The sequence below is a fragment of the Pteropus alecto genome, unplaced genomic scaffold, assembly GCF_000325575.1.
Source record: "Pteropus alecto unplaced genomic scaffold, ASM32557v1 scaffold45, whole genome shotgun sequence".
Taxonomy (NCBI): Eukaryota; Metazoa; Chordata; class Mammalia; order Chiroptera; family Pteropodidae; genus Pteropus; species Pteropus alecto.
Window position 1 is genome coordinate 34,996,173 of NW_006442491.1, and position 10,796 is coordinate 35,006,968.

The following is a 10,796-nucleotide window of genomic DNA, read 5'->3' on the forward strand; positions in this document are numbered from 1 at the left end:
CCCACGCCTTCCCGGACCCTGCGCCCCAGCCTCCCCAAAGCCGCCGGGGGTGCGCGCGCCTGGGTGAAGGGGGGTCACCGGCTGGCCGGGATGGCTTCCAATTTTAATGACATCGTGAAGCAAGGGTACGTGAGGATCCGGAGCAGGCGCCTAGGGGTAAGTATCGATCCTTTATGGATTCATGGATTTCCCCGTTCGCCGGTTCAATTGTCTTTCTCCTTGGCCAGCATCCCTGGAGGGAGCAGGATTTCGGGGCGCTCTCCGCCGGGACCCGCACCTTCGCGGCGGGCGCCGGAAGGCCAGGTCTAAGGTATGCGATGGCTCTATCTTTATCTCTCCCAGACCTGGCTTTCCCATGGTGGCCGCGTGGTCGGCTTCAGTAGCCGCTGGAGCCCAAACGCTCGAAATAAATATTTCTCGGTAGCCATGGGAGTTAGGGCTGAGAACCGGGGCGGGGTGCTGAGCCTGCCGGAGGCCCCCGGTGTCCCCTCTTCCCACTCGCCGCCCACGTAACTTTTCCCGGGGGGTGGGGGGCGATCGGCTGGCTGGCTGTGAACGAGGTCAGCGACCCTCTGACCCCAGGGAGACGTTTCTGCCCAGGGAAAGGTCTCTTCGGACTCCGGGTCCTGCACAGTGACCCGGCGCCGTCCCAGGTGCTGGCAGAGGAGGTGTGGGTGGCCCCCGGCTGGGCCAGCGTGGGGTGGACACCCGAGTCTGAACGCGCCCCTGTCCTTAGCCTGGGCGATGGGGTTCTGCTGCTCGACACAGTGGCACCCCCTGGAAGATTACTCAGGGAGGAAGGTGACACCTGACTCGGAGCAAGTGCTCCCTAAATACGTCCGGAGAGAGAGAATGAGCGAACCCGAGGGGACTCGTGGAGACATGTTGGCGCAGGGGTGGCGCCTCTCCTAAAACTCCCTTTTTCCCTTTTCTCTTCATCGATGGGACTTCAGAGGACACTCTCTCTGCTTCTCTTTGGGCCAGAGTGTCGGCGGAGGAATTCCTGAGGGAGGGGAGGATACTGGAATTTTTCTTTCTTTCTTTCTTTTTTTTTTTAGTTTTGAACTCCCTCATTTCTCTTTGCCTTGTGTCAAGTGTTGTTGCTGTCTTTGTTTATTGTGTGCGTTTGGCAAGGAGGTGGGGGAGGAAAGTATACTTGGGTCGTGTCTGAAAGCCCTATAATATCCGTAATGACGTGGCATGGCCCCCCTGGGGGGAGAGTTACGGTGATAAACGTCTTTATCCACAAATATATGTCATTGGCACCTTTCTCTTATTTGGTTTTTGGACCCTTTTTTTTTTTTTTTTTAAATATGCCAGATAATTTTAATGAAAATCGAAAGGAAATTTTACCGTGGTAAATAGCCAGGGAGGAAAACCTGGTTATCGGAAACATCTGTAATTATTAAAAACTCTTGCCTGACTTGTTTTGGTTTCTTTTCTTGTCTTTCTTTCTCCCTCCCTCCCTCCCTCCCTCCCTCCCTTCCTCCCTTCTTCCCTTCCTTCCTTCCTTCCATCCATCTATCCATCCATCCATCCATCCATTCATCCCTGATGGTTACCATGTTTTTGTTATCGTGTTTTCTTTTAGTTATCCTGTCATTGTGAATATATAAATACATCACCAGGGAGGAAGGTAACAGAACTAACCAGTCCCTATCAGCCCTGCCTGTTTTCTTGATTTTCTATTTTGCTGTGCACAGATTCTCATCAGCACGATCAACTATTGTTGGAGTAGTTACCTGAGTGACTCTCATGCAAAGGACGAGAAATGATAGAAACTTTATATCTTCGATAACCTTACGGGCCAGCCAGAGTGTTCCAGTATTAAAGGGAGCTTTAAAAAACACCAGTCTAATTTTAGATTTACTCCATCATGTCAACTGAGGAAATTGTTAAGAGATATCCATTCTGTGTCAGGAGCATTCCAACAGGAAGAAGACATGCATTATTAATGCTCAAACTGTGAATTATTCATAAGGATCAGGGTTTATGCCAAATTGTGACACATGGTGATTTATTTGAAAGAGTAGTTACCATAATTTTCTAGCTTATGGTAATTGAGATTATCTTTCTGTAGTATTACAGCTGACACAATATAGTCTTATGTGCATGCCAATGTTTATGGACAGGTATTGGAAGCAGAAGGAAGAGAAAAATAGTTTTAGTTTGCATTCATTTTATATTTAACAGTATTTTGGATGCCAGCAGCGAGTATACTTTCTCAAGATTTATTCATTGTCTGTGTGAACACTCGGATACATTTTAGAATATCTGTTGAATGATGGTCATTGCTCATGGAGAGAAAAGGTCAAAAATATAATCAAACAAATCTGATCCTACTTATTAACATTGGTGTCATCACCAGTTAATTTTTAAAAAGTGTTCTCATGATATAGTTTGTCTACACAAACCAAGGAGGTTGATTACAGAGTTGTCAGAAGATAGTGCCAACTAAAGTTTTAAATGGAGACTGTAAGTAATGCCTTACAGGTGAAGAATGTCTCAGGGAAATGGTACAGGGACCTTCTGTCCAAAGAAAGAAATGCTGATGGACCCAGCTAGGCTGCACATAGCCTAGAACAGCATGCAGCACGCGTAAGTGTCTGGGAGAGGTAGGGAACGGCGTCTGGTACAGAGCGGGCACTCATCAAGTGCACGTCGAAATAGGCGTTGAACTACAGAGTGAACGCGTGACTTTGCAATCCATAAGCCTCTTTAAGCACTGATATGACATAGTGATTTTATTAATGGAATCCAGACAAGTGTCTGCAGATTAGAACCATGTTTAGGAGGGTTTATAATTAAACAAGAAAACAACATTTCGTGGCGAGCAGCTGCAGTGCCAAGAAATACTCCCTCGGATTTGAGAAAAGAGGAAGAGAATAGATTCTGCTTATTCCTCGTGAGTTCTGTGGCCCTTGCCGTCTCTCGGCCTTGGTTTTCCAATCTGTACAGCGAACGCTCTTTTGTTATGTTGGGAGCATTCAGTAAGATGCCTTTGACAATGCAGCGAAAGCGTACAGCATTGATTCTGACTGTGTTATTTCTTTAATGTAATCAGGGATGAGTTACGATTAGTGGGAGGATATAGGGATTACTGATTTCTTTATCTTTATTTCTCCAAGTGTCCAAAGGCATAGATGTTTATGCATGGTAGACGTTCTCATTGGATGAGACTTTTACAAATTGCATCCATTTAAGTGATTTTTAAATGGGACAGGAAGCATTCTAAGACCATCGCCATTCCAATGGGTCGCGGGTAAGTGGTTATGTACAGTTGAGATCCTAAACAGTTTAAATGATTAAGCAATCAAATCTGTCTTGACTTTTTTCTTTAAACGTTGCAAAGCTTAATGAAATTCAACTAGTGTAACTCAAGTCTCAGTATCTTTACATATTCATTCTCCAGCTTAATCTCCATTGGTTCACAGAGGTCTCAAGCTTTGCCCTGGTAATGTTCAGGAATGTCCACGTTACTATTTGGGGGGCTGTGGGGAGGGGAGGGGGAGCAGCTGTCTACAATTGTTCGGCTAATTCACGAAAGGGCCTCAAAGTTTATTCTTGGGTGACTGACGAATCAGGCGATTGGCACATCATTAACCCGGCTGAGTATGTGGCTTGCACAGCACATTTGAACTGTCCTCTCTTGGTTTCTTCCTTTGCAACTAAGAGAATTTCCCAATCAGTAATTGCTGTGTCTTGTCTACAGTCCAAGCCTCAGACTTATTCTCTGTGTCTACACTCAATCCCTCGATGACTCGCCTTTAAATAGCATCTCTATGCTTTTGTGTACCAAGGACCTCCTGTCCTGTCCTTCCCACATCTCCGCCCGGAGGTCTGATGCCTCAGACTTAATGCATCCAGACCTTTGATTGTTTTATGCAGACCGGCTTCTACTGGAGCCTGCATCTCAGCCATTAGAGACCCCAGCATTTTAGTTGCCCTGGTAAAAGTCAAGGCAGCAAGCAAGCAGGCGATCAAACCCCCTGTCTTCTCTCTCTCCTTCCCTTATCTCTTGCTCCCACAACTAATCCATCGGGAGATTTCGTGGGCTCTGTCTTTGAAATATATCTAGAATCTGACTATCTCACACCATTCACTACTGCCACCCTGGTCCGAGCCCCCATCCCGTCCTCCCTGTTATGTTGCAATAACCTCCTAACGTGTGTCCCTGGCTGCTCAGGCCACCAAGGGCTTTCCCCGCAGTTCAGGGTAAAAGCTTTACAGCGAGCTCTGAGGCCCTGTGCTGACTCAGACCCTTTCCTATTGCTGTCCCCTCTGCTTGGAATGCCATTCCGCCCCCACCCCCCATCTCCTCCTGGTTCCCTCCCTTACCCCCTTTCAGCCTTGCCTCAAATGCCACCTTCTCACTGAAGCCTTCCAGACACCCGATCTTGTTTCTTCCTTCCCCTCCCATCCCTTCCTTTTTTTCTCTCTGGACTTATCACCTCCATCATGTAGTGGCCTGTGTATCCCCAGATAACACGGAAAGCTCCGCGAAGGCTGGGAATTCTCTATCTTTTAATTATATTACAGCCGAACCCCAGTGCCTGGAACAGTGCCCAGCACAGAGCGGGCGCTCGATGAAGATGTATTGAATGAATGAATGAATCCATCACTACGTACTGGTTTAAATGCATATTCTCTGACACGAGACTGACATGAGTTGATTCCAATTCAGCGACCGGGTAGGTGACTTTTGATGAGTTATTTAACATTTGTAAGCCTCAGTCTTTTATAGAAATAGGGAGACTCATAAAACCCACCTAATAGATGATCCTCATAAAAGAGCTTAACACATGCTTGATACAGTGGAAACCCAATGAATGTTTATTACTGTTTTCACTCTTACTGCACGTGGCTAGAGGACAGTGACGCTTAGGTCGTTTCTGTTGTCACTGCTTCTGTTGAAATAGCTCTCATCCGCAAAGAACTGGCTCTTTAGTTCAGAAAACAAACAGTGTCTGTGGAATAATTGACACACAAGGATAAATAGTGTTTGGCACTGGTGCTAAGGTATAGAAGGAATATTTGCCCTCATGGGATTTTTCATGCTCCTTAGGTAAATGACAAAGATGTCAAGGCCAGAAAAAGTCATTTCCATGTAACTTTGGTTTGCGTGAGCTCATCAGACAAGGGGGTATTTCTGTTCATCTGGGGGGTCTTCCTGGGTGGCAAAGAATGGATAGAGAAAATTGGTTTAGTTAATGACCAGATTTTACAAAGAAGTTTTTTTTTTTACCTCTTCGTTTCTTGGTTTCACTTGACCCAGTATGCCAAAGAGGCTTTTGTATTTCATTTAGGAATGTTGAATTTATGGATGATCAGGAATCTACATTTTTTATGGCACCATGACAAAAGTTATGATTATAATATAAAACTCATAGAGATAGAATAAATTCATCATATACTATGAGTGCACACCAGTATATGTACACGCGCACGCACACACCAACACGTACAGCCATTCTGTGAGATATAGGACGTGTGGTTTTCTTCCTCAAGAGAAAGAGGCATTGGGGATCACTTTGCCATTAGGGAAATTTATTGTCAGATAGCCTGAGTGCGCAGGCCTACGTCAAAACCACACAGTTTCACCAGTTTTCATGTCCAAAGTGTTTTCCAGCTAGTATTTTAGTCACCTTCATTCGGTGGCCTATGTGGATGATGTGATTAATTATGCATAAAGTCTGCCTTTAATAGTCATCCTTAAATCTGATTTAAGCAAAGAATGGCCAATTTAGGGACTTTGTGTATAGACATAAACCAAATTACTGATGCGATGATTTCCCCCACATCTGCCAATGTATTTTTTAATTGTATTCATTAGATGGCTAGAAATATTTATTTTTAAGCAGTTTTGTAATTTTTGTTGGGGAATCATTACCTTCGGTATTTTAAGAATTTACTTTTCATTTGGGATATATTTGCTATCATTTATCTTGTCATTCATCAAATTATTTATTAAGTGCCTACTAGTGTGAAGCTCTGGAAAAACCACCTTAAATAAGACGGGCACAGCCAACATCCTCCAAGAACTAAGAGTCTAATTTTGGACTTACACTGTTGACTGGAGTTTACTATATTCACTATGTTTAGGGTGAACTAGTCTGAGTAACAGGTCAAATATTAAAGAGAAGATATATCTTCAGATCTCTCCCTGCTCTGTGTTTGTGAAATGAGATGGGCGATTCTGATTTTCCTCTCACTCTAGGAATTTGATTCCAGTTGGGTGCAAATAAACCTTTAGAGATTCTAAGCCAGAAAGAGATTACGATGCCTTCCTCCTGCCAACCCCCTGTTTCTGTGAATTTCAAAATGAAATTGTGAGTTTAGAAATGCCACAGATATGTGTGAATGCTGAAGTTAAAATAGCTTCTTTCTAGAATACAGATGGCTGAATTTTGGATAAGTATCTCGCTGCTGATTTTTACAAAGCAGGTGGGGGACTGTCTTTATTTTACTAGTGTTCTAAGCCTGTCCATGGCCTGAATCCCAGAGAACATGCATGTTAGCTGTGTGTATTATGTTCTTAAGTGGAGTCCTTGAGCAGGTTCTGGATTGATGAGGCAGGTGACTATTCTCAGGTGATGCTCCATAGCTTTTACCAGATTCTTGCAGGGATCTGGACCACCCTGGCCCAGGCTCTCTCGTCTCCCACCCTCTACACCTTCCAAAAGGTTAAGAACCATTGCCTCATTTTTTTAAAATGCAAAGTTATTAATGTTTAGGTAATAGTAGGTTCACATGCCGTTGTGGGAAATAATGCATAGTGATATACCACACCCCGTTCTCCATTTCCACAATTTTATCATTTCAAGATCATTTTATAAATGGAACCATAGAGTGTGTAACCTTTTGGGCTTGCTGTTTTCATGGTGTGGATGTACCATAATTTGTTGAGCCATTCATCTGTTAAAGACCTTTGGGCTGGTTTCCAGTTTGAGGCTGTTATGCATAAAGTTGGTATCAACATTGTGTACAGGGTTTTCCAGTGAACGTTAAGTTTTCATACCTCTAAGTCGACACCCAGGAGAGCAGTGGATGAGTTTGTATTGATAGTTGCTTAGTTTTTTAAGAAACTGCCAAACTGTTTTTCACAGTGGTTTTACCATGTCGCGTTCACAACAGCAACGTATGAGTGATCCAGTTTCTCTGCATCTTTGCCAGAATTTGTCGTCACTGCTGTCTGGTGTCGTCTCTATTTTTTATTTTAGACATTCTGATGTGTTTATCCATATCTCATTGTGGTTTTAATGTGCGTTTCCCTCATGGGCCGTGACGTTGAGCCTTTTTCCACGTGCTTATTTGGCATCTGTATTTACATTTTGGAAAAATGCCTATTCATGTTTTAATGCCTATTTTCTAAATGGATTGTTTGTCTTCTAACTCTTGATATTTGACAGTTTTTAAAATATGTCTAGATATTTTTTGGCATGTGGGTCCTAAGGAAAAAAAGATCCCTTGTATTTAATACTATTGTCTTAAGGAAATTCCATATAATATCTCCATAGGTGTATTTGTCACTTCTCATCCCAACTCCCCCCAAAACCATAAACTTATCTCAAATTTGTCTAAACCTTTATCTTAGCTTCCCTTTATTCATGTATACAGTGAATACTTCAGTGGTTAATGGAAAGAGAAATTAGTCTGTCTTATGAATGAACTAACTCAAATTAAATTAAAACACTACTTTGAATTCAAACCTTTTACTTATACGTTTCACTGTTTAGGAAAGCAATTAAAATCCTAAAATGCATTTTATTATCTTAGCGCCACACATTAACTCAATAAAAGAAATTTGTTTAAAAAACCTTTAAGAAATCATGCGTCTTTGAATCCTCCAGCAAAACTGACTCTTCATAGGAACAATTTCTTCAAGTTTCCAGGTTTTTTTTGGTCTGCCAATATGCAGTTATTTTGGCTCTCTTGCAAAAGACACACTTTCGAGCTTGAGTTATATTTCACCAGTAGTGGCCCCAAACCTACATGTTATGAAATTAGTCTGGTCTTCAACATCTGTCAATTCAAATGCAAAATTTCCTGGGGGATTTGCCGCTGGGGAGGGCTCAGTCCTAATCTGTCTTCTCCACTGATTGGCTGAGCTCTGGTTGGTTGTTGGTTGCCTGGTGGTTCTCTCTTGGTATCCAGATTTTAGCTTTTTACTTCCTGCCTCAAAATGACCTGCCCTGACCGCCATATCTCGTCTTCCCCTTAGACCCTTCTAAAATGTCACTCTAAGAGTATGCATAGGATTTTTTAAAGATTAATTTTCTTATTTTTGTGCCAGATATTTTTCTTCTTAATTTTTTTTTGGTGGGGGGGCAGTTATGTTTTCTCCCACTAGGATGTAAGTTCTGTGAGACCAAAGGCCTCGGCTGTTTTGTGCTTTGCTGTATCCCGGCTTTTAGCCCACAGTCCGTGTTCAATATTTGCTGATTGAATGAATGAACAATTTTCCTGCAGGTCAGAATAATACAATGAGATATTCAAATGTAAGAAGGCAAGTAGAAAGCTTCGCTTATGTCCCACCTGATTTCGTTGTCGATTCTATTCTCGAGTGGTAGAATGTTCTAGAATTTCTCCTAATTCCTATTGGTATGCAAATTCAGTATCAGGGAAGACAGCAATTAACACTGGAGGTTTGAATTGATGTCCTTAAAATTAAATTTTATTTGATGCTTTTGGGAATAGGTAATATGTACACTTGGTACGAAATTCGAAGGTTCAAGGTTTATGCCCCTAGAAATCATCTAGTTCCCTTCCCCGGAAACAACCACCGTGAATGTTTCTTCTAGAATAGTTTATGTATCAAAGTCGTGAGTGTATGCGCATGTACGCAATATATAATCACGTACTCTTCTGCTCATGATTTCTTATTTAGCAACATATCATGCTTTTCAATAAGTGGATAGGATTCAGTGCATGAATATATCGAATATACTTATTTGCTGATTTTTCCTTCTTTCCTTCCTCCCTCCCTCCCTCCCTCCCTTCCTTGTGTTTACTTATTAACTGTGTGCATGAAATAGGTGTTATTTTTGTGCCCATTTTATAGATCATAAAACTGAGTTTCTGAGACTTAAGTTTTTATCCAAGTCACCCAGCCGGTCCATGGCAGAGCCTGGATATGAGTTCAAGCTGCATGTGTTTTGAAGTATTTGCGTCCTTCCTTCTCTCCTTCTGTTACAAACACTGTCGCAGACCACCCCACCTCTCACCCAGGGGTGAGCATGATGGTGACTCAATCCCTAGAACTGGGATTCGTTGCCCAAAGCATCTTCGCATACAAAGGCTTCTCCAAGTCCCCTTGGAGGGTGTCCCCAGCACTCTGTGAGAATGTCCCTTTCATCCTCTCATCTTGCAAGAATGCTTTGACAGCTTCTTCAAGGGCTTGCTAATCCAATAGATGAGGAACGGACTCATTTGTGTATGGATTTGTATATAGATTTTCTCAAGTATGAGACAGAGTTCTTGGCAATTTTATGATTAGACTCTTTTTAGTTTTGCAGTCTTTTTTTTCTTGGAAGAGTGGTTTTAAGTGGAGTAAAAATCTTTTTTTTACTCCACTTAAAAAGGTTATTAAATAAGGATTTAGACATACATAGAAGATGATCTCCTTTCTTAGAAAAGCACCTTCCTGGGTAATGCTATAGGGGACTTTGACCCAGAAGATACGACGAATCGTATGTTCACCATGACCGCTCGTTATTTTTATTCTAAAAATAAATTTGTAAAATTGAAAATTCGATCAGTATGCCTTGGGTCAAAAGACATATGTAAAAAGATATAAGCTAATATTTTTATTAGCTCAATCAGTCTCGCGAGATGCGTCCAGTGGGTCCAGCTGGGAGGAGGGGTTATCAGTCTATTTATGCAGCTAGAAACGATTTCTGAATATTCCACTTATGATATTAAGAACCACGAGGAGTTCTGAGCCTCTCTTTCGTCTCTAAGCTCCGGCCACATGAGCTCCTTCCTGGTCTTCCCGGGACAAGCTTTTTTCTTCCCCGTCGTTTGCACTTGACCGTCCCTTTATCCACAGCGCTCTTGTGTGCTCGCTCTTCAGTCGTTGGCTCAGAAGTCTCCTCCGCAGAGACCGTTTGACTCTCCAACTGCAGGTGGCCTCTCTCAGGTGTTCTCTGCCCCCCCCCCCCCACCCCCCGCTTCCTGCCTCTTGCAGGATCAACCCTCACAACTGTCACGGTCTTTAAAATTACCCGTTTCTCTGTCGTTCGCTCCTTCTACTGGCCTTGAACATGGAGAGGGTGAGATCTCTTTCTGTTTTGTTCACAGCTGAATTCTCAGTAGCTAGAATAGTGTCTGGGCACAGAGTACGTGCTCAATACACATTTAAGTATGTGATTGAAACCCTCTGGTGCCATTTTGCATATTAAATGATGAAACAGACAGTCATCCTAGCATCTGACGTGTGCGCATACTCACGTCACCCCAAGAAATTCCGAGAGCGTGGTGGAATTCTCTCGCGTGATTTTGTCTGGAGCCCTGCGGCAGCATCCCCCCTGCCGCGCTCAGAGCAGGCCAGACACGTGGAGAAGCGAGACCTGGCCGGGATGAGAAGCGCCTGATTTTTTACCCCGTCCTGCTGCTGGCCATCTGCTGGGACCGGAGCTTGTCACTGAGCTGCTCACGCCTCGGCTTCCGTCGCAGTAAAATGGAGATATAAATGTCTGACCTCCTTCTCTCCCCACCTGGCCTCCTTGGAGCCAGAAGCATAGTTGTGGATGTGAAGAGCGTGCCAGACACACGAAATAGTCTCTTTAGTTCCAAGT

General features: G+C 43.3%; 1 protein-coding gene across 1 annotated transcript in view; it reads left to right on the forward strand.

The window, feature by feature from the left end:
• Nucleotides 1–6: 6 nt before the first annotated feature.
• Nucleotides 7–10,796, forward strand: part of DOK5 (docking protein 5) — a 128,290-nt gene continuing 117,500 nt past the window's right edge. The window contains exon 1 of the mRNA XM_015596946.1: nt 7–156. Coding sequence (XP_015452432.1) covers nt 91–156 — 66 coding nt within the window. The 5' untranslated portion in view covers nt 7–90. The remainder of the gene's footprint in view (nt 157–10,796) is intronic.